Source organism: Aquarana catesbeiana, linkage group LG05, assembly GCF_042186555.1.
Source record: "Aquarana catesbeiana isolate 2022-GZ linkage group LG05, ASM4218655v1, whole genome shotgun sequence".
NCBI lineage: Eukaryota > Metazoa > Chordata > Amphibia > Anura > Ranidae > Aquarana > Aquarana catesbeiana.
Window position 1 is genome coordinate 575,901,172 of NC_133328.1, and position 14,437 is coordinate 575,915,608.

At 42.3% G+C, this 14,437-nt stretch overlaps 1 protein-coding gene across 1 annotated transcript in view; it reads right to left on the reverse strand.

Moving 5' to 3' along the window:
• STK3 (serine/threonine kinase 3) overlaps positions 1-14,437 on the reverse strand; it is a 385,808-nt gene that overhangs the window by 208,825 nt on the left and 162,546 nt on the right. Inside the window, exon 7 of the mRNA XM_073632031.1 lies at positions 4,044-4,181. Within this exon, the coding sequence (XP_073488132.1) occupies positions 4,044-4,181 (138 nt within the window). The remainder of the gene's footprint in view (positions 1-4,043; positions 4,182-14,437) is intronic.

Consider the following 14,437-nt stretch of genomic DNA (forward strand, 5'->3'; position numbering starts at 1 on the left):
CATGAAAAGGTATAATAAAATTTTGAGGGGTGTACTCACTTTTGTGAGATACTGTATATCTGCTGTCCTCAATCTTTAAATACTGTTTAGAAAGTTCACATCGTGTTGCGAGATTTTCTCCTCCTGCTTATCACTGCAGTGAAGTCTGGGCATATAGCCAAGACAGCTGATTGTAGGAAAGGCACACACTCCCTCTCCTCATAGGTAGAGACTTCCAGATCTGTTCCTTGAATCGTTCAATACTCTGCTAACCTAATTATAGCATCCTCCCAAACACAAAACTCAGGCTGTTTTTATTTCCTGTGTCAGAGAACTGAACGGGGCATGATAGAAAGCTACGGGACATAGGGCTTTGAGTAGAGATAAGAAAACACTGCAGATATATGTGCCCAGCTCAAATTTCATAAATTGGGTTTACGTCCACTTTAAAGATGAACTCTCACTTTCTTTTAATCCCAAAAGAGAACCAAGTGCTATACACAATTGATTGCATTTGGAGCAGCAGCTCGGTTGGGGTTTAAAAACCCCTCTTTTGCTGGCTGTGGGTCCACCACATTTTTAATTCCAAATTATGGGCACTCCTATGGGGGGGGGGGATAAAGAAGGCATCATCATGGAATACCACTTGAAACTACTGACGTAAATGTAAGTTAGGCGGTGTGCATGCATTTAATGCACCACAGCATTCCAGGCTGGTTAGACTGGAGCCGTAAAGCTCTTATTGTTTGATTATCACATGCCAATAGTTTAATGTTAATAGTCTGGGGACATATGCAATTTAAATATTGGCAGAAAAAGACGCATTTAAGAGAGGATAAAATTGACGTTAACGCAATGAGTAAAATGAAATATTTTTATGCTCTGTGGTCTTTACCAAGGCATAAGAAATATACCGTTTAATAAAATTGATGGCTCCTCTGTTTGGGGACAACAGATGTCCCATAGTTACCGTCATTTCCCAGGTGAACTGAGCTCCATCAATATAAGTACTAAAGCATTGCTATAATTGGGTCAGCAAACTGCACAGCTACATATTCAGTAAACAGAAATTTCTATTCTCAGCAAGCCATAACCATATAGTAGATAGTAGTCATTTACCTTTATTACTCCATAAAACTTAGAAAAACACCATTAAAGTCCACACTGCTGTGAAATCCACATTGAAATTACATGCTAGCAACTAGTGTAGAGAACAGACTGTTAACAAGCACAAACAGATTGCGAGCAATAGAGGATCTGTGCTAAGCATTAGGAGCTGCAACACAACCATTCCAGATGTAACTGTGTGGTCAGCTATACCAGCACTGTAATAGTAAAGGCCATACCTTCTACTCTACAAAGACTCCACTGACTTAAGTGTTAATGGAGCTTGCTGTGCAAGCAAAAAACCTGTGCTACCCTTTGTGTAAACAAAAAGAGGCTAGCAAGTTATGTGGCTATTTAAAGTGGACCTCAGTTTAAAGAGTGAAGAAGATTTGCTATCTTAGGGCTCATGCACGCTGCAGCTCAAAGGAGCTCAAAGAAGCGGCTCCTACAGGCATTTGATCTCTTATTTTTTTCTGCCTAGAAACTCCCCTCTGTTGGCCAATGTGTCAATACACACTATGGCTTTTTCAGGCATATGCTCATACAAGCTAAAAAAAAAAAAACACACCAAGTCCATCCCCGCTACTCCCCCCCAAAGGGCTCAAGAAAGCCCAAAGAAGCTCGAAAACGCGTGTAAACGTTTGTTCCAGCTTTTTGTTTTGTTTATACAATGGTTAAGAAAATACTAGAGCGGGGAAAAGAATTATTCGATCCCTGCAGATTTTTTAAGTTTGCCCACTTACAAAGAAACGAAGGGTCTAGAATTGTTATCATAGGTATATTTTAAATAATAAAGACAGAATATCAACCAAAATCCGGGAAAAAAAAAACATGCTACAAATGTTATAAACTTAGTTGCAGTTCAATGAGTAAAATAAGTATTTGTTTCCCAAGCAAAACATGATTTAGTACTTGGTGGAGAAACCCTTGTTGGCAAGCACAGAGGTAGGACGTTTCTTGAAGTTGTTTACCAGGTTTGCACACATCTCAGAAGGGAATTTGGTCCACTTTTTTTTTTTTTCCAACAGATCTTCTCCTAATCCTTAAGGTTTCTTGGCTGTTGCTTGGCAACTCGAAGTTTCAGCTTCCTCCATAAATTTTCTATAGGATTAAGGTCTGGAGACTGGCTAGGCCACTCCATGACCTTAATGCGTTTCTTCTTAAGCCACTACTTTGTTGTCTTGGCGGTATGTTTTGGGTCACTGGCATGCTGGAAGACCCATCCATGACCCATCTTCAGTGTTCTGGCTGAAGGAAGAAAGTTCTCATCCAAGATTTTACAAAACGTGGCCCCATCCATTGGCCCCTCGGGCAAGATCGCGACAATGAAGTCGGGATCCACCCACATGCCTGGACTGGCACCGGGCTCACTGAGAGCCTGAGCCAGCGGCTCCCAGCCCCTCCACATCCCCATACTCCAGTGAGCGCAGGGGGGGGGGGGGAGTTGGAGCCCTGAGAACCAAGCGATCAGCTGCATTTGATCGCTCAATTCAGTGTTAGTGCCAGCAGGGGACAGATGCGGGATTGGACCGACGCTGCTGCCGCCTAGGTAAGTATGATACTGCTTAAAAAAATAAACATGCTTCACTATTAAATAGCATTAAAAGTTTGCTGCATGACATGTTTGAGTCTGATGCCTGAGTATATGGATTATAAAACCTTGAGGTGAGATATCACAGATGAGGTATTGTCTTTAGACATAGTGTATCTGGATTTTGCAAAGGCATTTCATACAGTTCCCCATAAACGTTTACTGTACAAGCTAAGGTCTGTCGGCATGGATCAAAGGGTGAGTACATGGATTGAAAACTGGCTACAGGGGCAACTTTAGAGGGTGGTGATAAATGGGGAGTACTCGGATTGGTCTGGTGTGGAAAGTGGGGTCCCCAAGGGTTCTATCCTGGGACCAATCCTATTTAATTTATTCATAAACTATCAGGAGGATGGGATAAGCGGCTCAATCTCAGTATATGCGGATGATACTAAGCTAAGCAGGGCAATAATTTCTCCGCAGGATGTGGAAACCTTGCAAGAAGATCTGAACAAATTAATGGGGTGGGCAAGTACATGGCAAATGAGGTTCAATGTAGAAAAAAGGTAAAATAATGCATATGGGTGGCAAAAACATGAATGCAATCTATACACTGGGGGAAAACCTCTGGGTTAATCTAGGATGGAAAAGGATCTGGGGGTCCTAGTAGATGACAGGCTCAGCAATGGCATGCAATGCCAAGCTTCTGCAAGCAAAGCCAACAGAATATTGGCATGCATTAAAAAGGGGATTCACTCCAGAGATAAAACGATAATCCTCCCGCTCTACAAGACTCTGGTCCGGCCGCACCTGGAGTATGCCGTCCAGTTCTGGGCACCAGTCCTCAGGAAGGATGTCCTGGAACTGGAGACAGTACAGAGAAGGGCAACAAAGCTGATAAAGGGACTGGAGGATCTCAGCTATGGGAAAGACTACAAGCACTGAACTTATTCTCTCTGGAGATGAGAAGCTTAAGAGGGGATATGATTTCAATGTACAAATACCGTACTAGTGACCTCACAATAGGGATTAAACTCTTCTGCGAAAGGGAATTTAAAGAGACACGCGGCCATTCACTAAAATTAGAAGAAACGCGCTTTAACCTTTAACTGTGTAGAGGGTTCTTTGTTGTCAGAGCGGTAAGGATGTGGAATTCTCTTCCACAGGCGGTGGTTTCAACAGGGAGCATCAAGAATTTCAAAAAACTATTAGATAAGCACCTAAACGTCCACAACATACAGGGATATACAAGGTAACACTGACATAAAAACACACACACAGGATGGACTTGAAGGACTTGTGTCTGTTTTCAACCTCACCTACTATGTAAGAGTTCGGATAAGACAAAACAATTGATCATGAACAGGGCGTGTGACACAATCAGGGCATTCCGTATTTCAGAAATGTGACCAAATGCAATTCCTACCTGCAGGAGCTGTGTGGCCGTGGCTCTTTGTTCCGGGTTCTTCACCAGACATTTCTTTACAAAATCTGTAAATTCATCTGACCACAGCTCAGGTTTCCTGAAGGTGGGTGGGGGATTTGTGGGAATCATAAATATTGCCTGCAAAGATAAAAAAAAAATACATTGACATACAGGTGTAAAAAAAACCTGAAATCAAATAATTTAAACATTGTTCTTCGAATACTGGTTATAATACTTGATATAAAGATCAGCTTCAGTCAACAGCTAAAAACACAGATGAAATACATATAGGGAAACTATTTTACTAGTCAAATTATTTTGCTCATCCCATCCTAAGCCCTCGTTGACACCGAAATTCGACTTTGAAATCATGCGACTTCAATTGAAATCACACAATTTCAAAGCCGCATGTCAGTGCAACTTGGCTGACATCTGTGCGGCTTCATGCACAGATATCTATGCAAGTCGCACCTGAAAATCGAGTAAAATAGTGCATTAAATTATTTTTTAAATCGGTGCGGCACAGCAAAGTCGGCACCGCACCGATTTAAACAGTTCCATTGCCGACAATAGGGTGCGACTTATCATGCAATTTGGATCTGTCAAAAGTGTGAACGGGGGCTGAGATTTGCACAACTCTGCCAAACAGCACAGCCAGGTGGATGACACAACATACAGTTAAATACTACAAAGGTGTCCTCTTCTTCACCCCCCCCCCCCCGCATTCTGACTAGTCCGGGTAAGAGCAGAAGCAGACTGATGAGGTGATCTCCTGACCAACTCTGCTTTCTCCTCCTATCAGCATCCTTGTAAACATAGTCCTAGGCAGCATACTGGATTAGTTACCCTTGCCCTGCCCCTTTTTCTCTCAGTTATGGAGCTGCTCTATAAAAAATTACAAGATGTAGATATCAAGTCAAATATAGGTACTTACACTATACGCAATTAAAAGCTAAATATTAATGAACACGCAGCTGCATTATTTTATATATCTTAAATCTGCTACAATAGACCTAAACTTATTTTAAAAAATATCTAGTGATTATAAAGGATCCACTGGAAGCAAAACACCATCCTGTGGCTTGCAGAATATGAAATGGATAGAAGTTGGCATTATGGTGGAATTATCTAGACAACCCTGAAAGTAAAACCTTGCCAGCGTGCACAAATAAATGCTCATTTTTTGCTGTAAATACCAGACCTGAAATGAGCTGAATTCAATAACAATGATAAAAAGGGCACTATCCGCTAAAACTGATTTATACTTTAAAATCGTATATGCAGCTATGACCATACAAAGCAAATAGTTTTAAGGAGGCTTAGCTAATCTGAATGCCAATTCTCCACTTCAGCAAAGACCACATGACCAAATGCCTGGGAGTTTGGTCAGGTGATTAATCACGTGTAAAGGCAAGTATTTTAGAGTTTTCCTTAAAGTAGGCCAATAACACACCCACCCATTAATGTTGCCACCCTCATAAAAATTCAACCCGTTAACTAAGAACAAAACATTTTTTTTCTCTATACTTGGATATAGCAGGGGTGGGATTATAACCCCATCATTTTTTTTTTTTGCAATCTGTGCCCCATTTGGGTGATTTCCCTTCACTTCCTATACTACAGTCAAAACAGGAAGCAAAAGGAAATCCCTCCACTTTGTAGATCTTGTTGGAAGATTTCCCCTCTATTCTTATGACAACCCAAAATTTTGAATTTCACAGTAAACAGGGTTTTGAGAAATAGACAAGGGTGAATGTCCCTAAGAGGGGCACAGACAGCAATAAAAACCTGACAGGTGTTATAATTCTTCTCTACTCTATCCAAATTAGAACTTTGAAATTTTTAGGAGTTCGAGGGAACAGAGGTGTGTTCTTGGACTTTTTCTCGACTTAAAAAAAAAAAAAGATACACACACACACAGTATCTCACGAAAGTGAGTACACCCCTCACAGTTTTTTTTAACTATTTTATTATATCTTTTCATGTGACAACACTGAAGAGATGACACTTCGCTACAATATAAAGTAGTGAGTGTACAGCATGTATAACAGTGTAAATTTGCTGTCCCCTCAAAATAACTCAACACACAGCCATTAATGTCTAAACCGCTGGCAACAAAAGTGAGTACACCCCTACGTGAAAATGTCCAAATTGGGCCCAATTAGCCATTTTCCCTCCCGATGGTATACGACTCGTTAGATTTGGTGTCATCACTCTCGCGCTCTCATACTGGTCACTGGAAGTTCAACATGGCACCTCATGGAGAACTCTGAGGATCTGAAAAAAAGAAATTGTTGCTCTACATAAAGATGGCCTAGGCCATAAGATGATTGCCAAGACCTTACAGCGGTTTACCAGGACAGGTTCCACTGAGAACAGGCTTCACCATGGTCGACCAAAGAAGTTGCATGTACATGCTCAGCGCCATATCCAGAGGTTGTCTTTAAGAAATAGACATAAGAGTGCTGCCAACATTGCTGCAGAGGTTGAAGGGGTGGGGGGGGTCAGCCTGTCAGTGCTCAGACCATACGCCTCACACTGCATCAAATTGGTTTGCATGGTTGTCGTCCCAGAAGTCTTCTAAAGATGATGCACAAAAAAGCCTGCAAAAAGTTTGCTGAAGACAAACAGACTAAGGACATGGATTACTGGACTATGTTCTGTGGTCTGATAAGACCAAGATAAACTTATTTGGTTCAGATGGTGTCAAGCGTGTGCGGCGGCAACCAGGTGAGGAGTACAAGGACAAGTGCGTCTTGCCTACAGTCAAGCATGGTGGTGGGGCATCCTCAAAACGGAAGGTGGAGAAGCGCAAGGTCTCTAACATCCACCTGCTCCGTGATGCCGTCATGGAGGAGTGGAAGAGAAATCCAGTGGCAACCTGTGAAGCTCTGGTGAACTCCATGCCCAAGAGGGTTAAGGCAGTGCTGGAAAATAACGTGGCCACACAAAATATTAACACTTTGGGCACAATTTGGACATTTTTACTTAGGGGTGTATTCACTTTTGTTGCCAGCAGTTTAGACATTAATGGCTGTGTGTTGAGTTATTTTGAGGGGACAGCAAATTTACACTGTTATACAAGCTGTACGCTCAATACTTTACATTGTAGCAAAGTGTAATTTCTTCAGTGTTGTCACATTAAAAGATATAATTAAATAGTTACAAAAGTGTGAGGGGTGTACTCACTTTTGTGAGATACTGTATGTGTGTGTATATTTATTTTTATTCACTGAAGTGGGTATCCTTTAAATGGAAGGTTGCAGCTTATGCAGACACTTCTTTGTATTGCATGACTTGCAGTTTCATGAGTTGTCATTAAACTGTCTATCAACCCCAGGTCATTAGAGCGGCTATTGATTTCTGATAAGCTGCTGTGCTGCTGTATATCGATTGGAAAAAAGCGTCAAGTACAAGAGCTGTGCACGGCACAGGGTGATCAGCACTTTATAACCCATCATAACACTGCACACGGAGTATGTGATTTAGGGTTGGAGATAACAGCTGTTAAGGAAGGTTAAAGTTTTGGCTTTTAATAGCTACTGAATTGCCGTTACATTTACCTCATGATCATCAAAAGATTAAGATACATCTTAGGGTACTTCGGTTCACAGTATGATAATTGGCTGTCGTTTCGGTAATAGAAGAGTTTATATGTTAGAACCTTTATAATGTTCAGTATTCTGTTGCGGCCCAGTCTACGAAGGGAGGGGATCATGCTCTGCTTCAGTATGTCACAGTACATGTTGGCATTCAAAGTTCCCTCAATGAACTGTAGCTCCCCAGTGCCGGCAGCACTCATGCAGCCCCAGACCATGACACTCCCACCACCATGCTTGATTGTAAGCAAGACACACTTGTCTTTGTACTCCTCACCTGGTTGTCGCCACACACGCTTGACACCATCTGAACCAAATAAGTTTATCTTGGTCTCATCAGACCACAGGACATGGTTCTAGTAATCCATGTGTAATCCATGTCCTTAGTCTGCTTGTCTTCAGCAAACTGTTTGTGGGCTTTCTTGTACATCACCTTTAGAAGAGGCTTCCTTCTGGGACGGCAGCCATGCAGACCAATTTGATGCAGTGTGCGGCGTATGGTCTGAGCACTGACAAGCTGACTCCCCACTCCTTCAACCTCTGCAGCAATGCTGGCAGCACTCATATGTCTATTTCCCAAAGACATCCTCTGGATATGACGCTGAGCACGTGCACTCAACTTCTTTGGTCGACCATGGTGAGGCCTGTTCTGAGTGGAACCTGTCCTGTTAAATCACTGTATGGCCTTGACCACCGTGCTGCAGCTCAGTTTCAGGGCCTTGGCAATCTTCTTATAGCCTAGGCCAGATTTTTGTAGAGCAACAACCCTTTTTTCAGATCCTCAGTGTCCTTTGCCACGGGGTGCCATGCTGAACTTCCAGTGACCAGTATGAGAGAGTGAAAGCGATAACACCAAATTCAACACGCCTGCTCCCCATTCACACCTGAGACCTTGTAACACCGAGTCACATAACACCAGGTAGGGAAAATGGCTAATTGGGCCCAAATTGGACACTTTCACTTAGGGGTGTACACACTTTTGTTGCCAGAAGTTTAGACATTAATGGCTGTGTGTTGAGTTATTTTGAGGGGGCAGCAAATTTACACTGTTATACAAGCTGTACACTCATTACTTTACATTGTAGCAAAGTGTAATTTCTTCAGTGTTGTCACACGAAAAGAAATAATGAAATAGTTATAAAAATGTGAGGGGTGTACTCACTTTTGTGAGATACTGTACACACACATTTTAATATATATATATATATATATATATATATATATATATATATATATATATATATATATATATATACACACATATACACACACATTATATATATATACACACACACACACACACACACACACACATATATACACATATACTGACAGCGCAAGGAGAAAATGAAAAAAAGGCAATCACCAGCAGCTGTGAGGGACATCGGTCCCGATCACGGACAGCTGCTGCCAGCTCCTCAGTGCCCACCTGCCAGTGCCACCAACAGTACCGCCTACCAGTGCCCACCAGCGCCACCCATCAGTGCCTCATCAACAGTTGCCCATCAGTGCCCCCCATCAGTGCCCATCAGTGCCTCATCAACAGTTGCCCATCAGTGCCCCCCATCAGTGCCCATCAGTGCCCCCCATCAGTGCCCATCAGTGCCACCCATCAGGGCTGCCTTATCTGTGCCCGTCAGTGCCGCCTTATCTGTGCCCGTCAGTGCCGCCTTATCTGTGCCCGTCAGTGCCGCCTTATCTGTGCCCGTCAGTGCCGCCTTATCTGTGCCCGTCAGTGCCGCCTTATCTGTGCCCGTCAGTGCCGCCTTATCTGTGCCCGTCAGTGCCGCCTTATCTGTGCCCGTCAGTGCCGCCTTATCTGTGCCCGTCAGTGCTGCCTTATCTGTGCCCGTCAGTGCTGCCTTATCTGTGCCCGTCAGTGCTGCCTTATCTGTGCCCATCAGTGCCAATCAGGGCAGCCTATCAGTGCCCACCAGGGCAGCCTATCAGCGCCGCCTCACCAGCGCATATGAATGAAGGAGAAAAATGACCTGTTTGCAAAATTTTATAACTATGAAACATGATTTTTTTTTTCACAATTTTCCATCTTTTTTTGTTTGCTTAGCAAAAAATAAAAATCCCAGCTGTGATTAAATACCCCCAAAAGAAGGCTCTATGTGTGAGCCTTGTCATTCAAAGTGCGTCAGCGCTGAAAGCTGAAAATTGGTCTGGGCAGGAAGGGGGTTTAAGTGCCCAGAAAGCAAGTGGTTAAGAAGCTTCAGGTTTAACAGAAAGCTCAGAATGCCATCGAGTCAAACTGTAATTGTGCCAAAGTCAGAAAGTCCACTCATTGTAATCTGCATTTGGATTTACCTGTAGCCTTTCAGTAAAATACATTACTGCTGTGCAGTTCCTTTTCTATTCTCCAATAGGCACAGGGGAAAAAAAAAAAAGACGATGCATAAATCAGGCAACACACAACAAAATCTATTTTAAAGAACAATTCAGAAGATAGGGAAAACTAAAGACTAGTAAAAGAATACAGCCAACAGGTCATTATTTTTTTGTTGCACAATCAATACCAAGGCTGTTCAGCGATTCTAAACACGATTCTAAAAATGAATGCAGCCACCACAACTAAGAACTGGTAAGCTGCAATAAATTTCATACTAGTTCTTAGGTTTAGATCCATTTTAACTAAGCGTCACAAGTTCTTGCTTCGTAAGTTTACTACAAGTGTTCCCTGTGACCAAATCTTCAATTATACAGGCCAGAGAATACCAAGTTACTAACCCCTCATATTGGGTGGAAAACAGCTTATAATGTATGCGCTCATCCTTTCTATAAATACTTCTAGGATCAATAAAAGCATTTGTTGAAGGGAGCTGTAGCTCTGGTAGAGAAAGGCTGTACAGGAGAGGATGAGTAACAAGAGGCACCGAAAAATCCCCACCGAATCTTACTGCAAGACTCATGGAAAAATCATATAAAACTCAAAGTGGTTGTAAAGTCAGAAGGTTTTTTATCTTGATGCATTCTATGTATCAAGATAAAAAACCTTCAGTGTGCAGCAGCCCCCCTAATACTTACCTGAGCCCCCCTCTCAATCCAGCAATGTTGCACGAGTGCCTCGGCCATCAGGGACTCTCCCTCCTGATTGACCGAGACACTGCAGTGGCGCCATTGGCTCCCACTGCTGTCAAAGTCGATAATCGATAAGGAGAGAAAGGAGGGGCAGAACCACGGCTCCGTGTCTGGACAGACACACAGAGCTGCGGCTCAGGTGCTCCCATAGCAACCTGCTTGCTGTGGGGGCACTCAAGAGGGAGGGGCCAGGAGTGCCAAAGAGGGACCCAATTAGAGGAGGATCTTGGCTGCTCTGTTCAAAACCACTGCACAGAGCAGGTAAGTATGACATGTTTGTTATGTTTAAAGAAAAAAAAAATAGACTTTACAATTTATCACTTTAATAGACAACTACACTTTTTTGCACAGCTGTTCTTTAGAGATTCCCCATTTGTGTAATGAAAAGAGCGAAATGCTTAAAGTTTCAGGCCTGCTCGACCCAGCACAGCCTTTGCTCGCAAAACAAGTCCCGACCGGCCGTTGCGCACTGCAGTCTCATTCTATCCTATGGAGGGTCTGTCCTCCTCTGGATGGCTGGATCTGCTAGTCATAAGAAGCAGCTATTCCTGCTTTTACTGAAAAGAGCTACATAGTTCTGCTGGTCATTTACCTGCAAACTAAAAACTGATTTTTCATTTTACTGAACCCATCTTGAGTTCACGGGGCCCTGATGAAGTGGGCATGATGTTGGCTCCAAAAACGTGTCGGCTGGTCCATGTGATCATATGATGAATTAGAGTAGAGTTAAACTTTATGATACTTTGCTATTCTTCAAAATGGTCCAATGTCCCTTGCTGGAACAGACATCTACCTGGCTTCTCCCAGGTGCCAGGCTGCATCCACCTTCATTGGCCGGGGCAGGATGACATCACTTCTGCACATGTGCAGAAGTGCTGTTTTATGACAGGAGTGTATCAGGCACGGTCAGGCATGTAGCATAGGGCACAGTTGGGACTTTTTTTGAGCAAAGGTTTTGTGCTACCAGGCAGAGCCAGACAGGGAAGATCTCAGGAGTGGGGCTGAAGGTTAGTATTTTACTATGCAGGTTCCAACAATGGGGGTAGGGGAAAGCTTTGAGGGAGAACTTTACTAAAAGGGATGGCCACTAAATGAGCTGAGCTTTAATGCTTCTTAGATGTCCTCATCGCTAAATTATTTTGCTGGTTGCCAGTGGTATCTTTTGTATCTAACAAACTAGGTATTTTATTATAAAGGAGTAAGCATTTTTGTGTAGGAATATACATTTTATGTCAGACTATGAATCAGAATAGTTCTTTATAGTTGTAAGAGATGTACACAAACATGAGAATAATGTATCATACAAACAAGCTGTGCATAACACGTTTTAACCCATAAATATTCTGCAACAGCAAGCACTGCTCTTGATGAACTCAAGCCACATGAGTTTATCGCCTTATCTCCTCTGCCTTCATAAAACGTAACTACTGCAAATATTTCTCTAGTCAGCAGTTTGTTTGGATAAAGAGAAGAAACAGAAGCTTAGACACAAGAAAGTGGGGACTTTATCCTGTAATCCTAACAGCATTTAGCTTTATCTTATCTCAGGAAGAGCTGGGATAGAAGCAAAGAAATGTTGATAGAAAACCAAAGATTTTGTTATTTTTTTTTCTTCCACATTAAAGGGAAACTAAAATGATTTTTTTTTTAAAGTGTATATTTTTTTAAGTGTACAAGATTAACATTTATTTTTTAATATTTTATTAAATCCTTAAATGACAATAATTATTTCAGAGTGCTCCCATACTGAGCAAACTGTAGAAGTGGTTTGCCTTCAGACAGTCACTTTATAACTGAAATTAATACAAATCAATAGGAGGGGAGGGAGAAAAGAAAAAAAAAACACTAATTCAGCTAATTGTAATATAATCTCAAACTGCATTTCTGGGGAAAACCTTTTGTTTAAATTCATCTTTTTATAGTTGCCTATGACTCAATTGGGCATATTCTCTCTTAGTACTGGTGACCCCTCACAAAGAAAAATGAGGGGAAATGTGAAGTTTTAGGCTTCATGTATACAACCAGCTCCTAAACTTGTGTTTAGGAGCTTTTGGTGTTTTTTGGCCAAAGCTCGTAAACTCAAGTCCATACAAGCCTATGTGTCCATGTACACATAGGCTTTTAGGAGAGTTTGGGAGCTGCCGCGTTTAGGTGAGGTTAAACCTCCCTCTCCTTAACATGGAAGAATCACATTCAGGATAGGAACGTCTTGACCGCTGGTCAGGGTAGGCTAGTGTACATGTAGCCTTACACCCCAGAACAAGCACAAATCCTCAAAAGGGGGAACCTGTTCTAGCTTAAACTGTCCAATAAGGAAATTCCCTTCCCATTGGGACACTTAACTTGTTAAAGTTGGCTGAAAAGACCTGGCTTGTACAGTGAGGGGAAAAAGTATTTGATCCCCTGCTGATTTTGTAGAATTGCCCACTGACAAAGAAATGATCAGTCTATAATTTCAATGGTAGGCTTATTTTAACAGTGTGAGACATAACAAAAATATCCAGAAAAACGCATTTTAAAAAAGTTATAAATTGATTTGCATTTTAATGAGTGAAATAAGTATTTGACCCCATTCACAAAATATGACTTAGTGCTATAGTGGCAAAACCCTTTTTGCAATCGCAAAGGTCAGACGTTTCTTGTAAGTGGCCACCAGGTTTGCAAACATCTCAGGAGGGATTTTGTCCCACTCATCTTTCCAGAGCCTCTCTAAGTCATTAAGGTTTTGAGGCTGATATTTGGTAACTGGAACCTTCAGCCCCTCCACATATTTTCTATTGGAATAAGGTCTGGAGACTGGCTAGGCCACTCCAGAACCTTAATGTGCTTCTTCTTGAGCCACTCCTTTGTTACCTTAGCCATGTGTTTTGGGTCATTGTCATGCTGGAATACCCATCAATGAACCATTGTCAATGCCCTGGCTGAGGGAAGGAGGTTCCCACCCAAGATCTGACGGTACATGGCCCTGTCCATCGTCCCTTTGATGCGGTGAAGTTGTCCTGTCCCCTTAGCAGAAAAACACCCCTGAAGCATAATGTTTCCACCTCCATGTTTGACGGTGGGAATGGTGTTCTTGGAGTCATAGGCAGCATTCCTCCTCCACCAAACACGGCGAGTTGATGCCAAAGAGCTTGATTTTGGTCTCATCTGACCACAACACTTTCACCCAGTTCTCCTCTAAATCATTCAGATGTACATTAGCAGACTTCAGACGGGCCTGTACATGTACTTTCTTTAGCAGGGGGACCTAGCGGGCGCTGCAGGATTTCAGTCCTTCATGCTGTAGTGTGTTACTAATTGTTTACTTGCTGACTATGGTCCCAGCTGCCTTGAGATCATTGACAAGAGGTGTGCAGGGACCCGTTCCTGCTGGTTGAACACACAGTGGAGGCTGGCAGTAATCACATAAAAGATCCAACATGTTGGTTGTACCCAAGTTGATCGATCAAAGGGGCACAGTCATGCTTGAACAATAAGGGGCCTTACTCAAATGGAAGTACACAATTGTCTAACTGGTAACTGTACAAGACAAAGCACTTTCCCCCACCATCATTGATATCATTACCTTATGTTTTGTGTCTTGCCTTATAAAGTAATGCTATATTCTGCTTCTACTTTTTATTTGCAACTTTGCTAAACTAGCATTCCCTATAATTTACAGAAACATCAGCTTGTACACTGTTGTAATGACAAGTCAGAACAACTATTTGT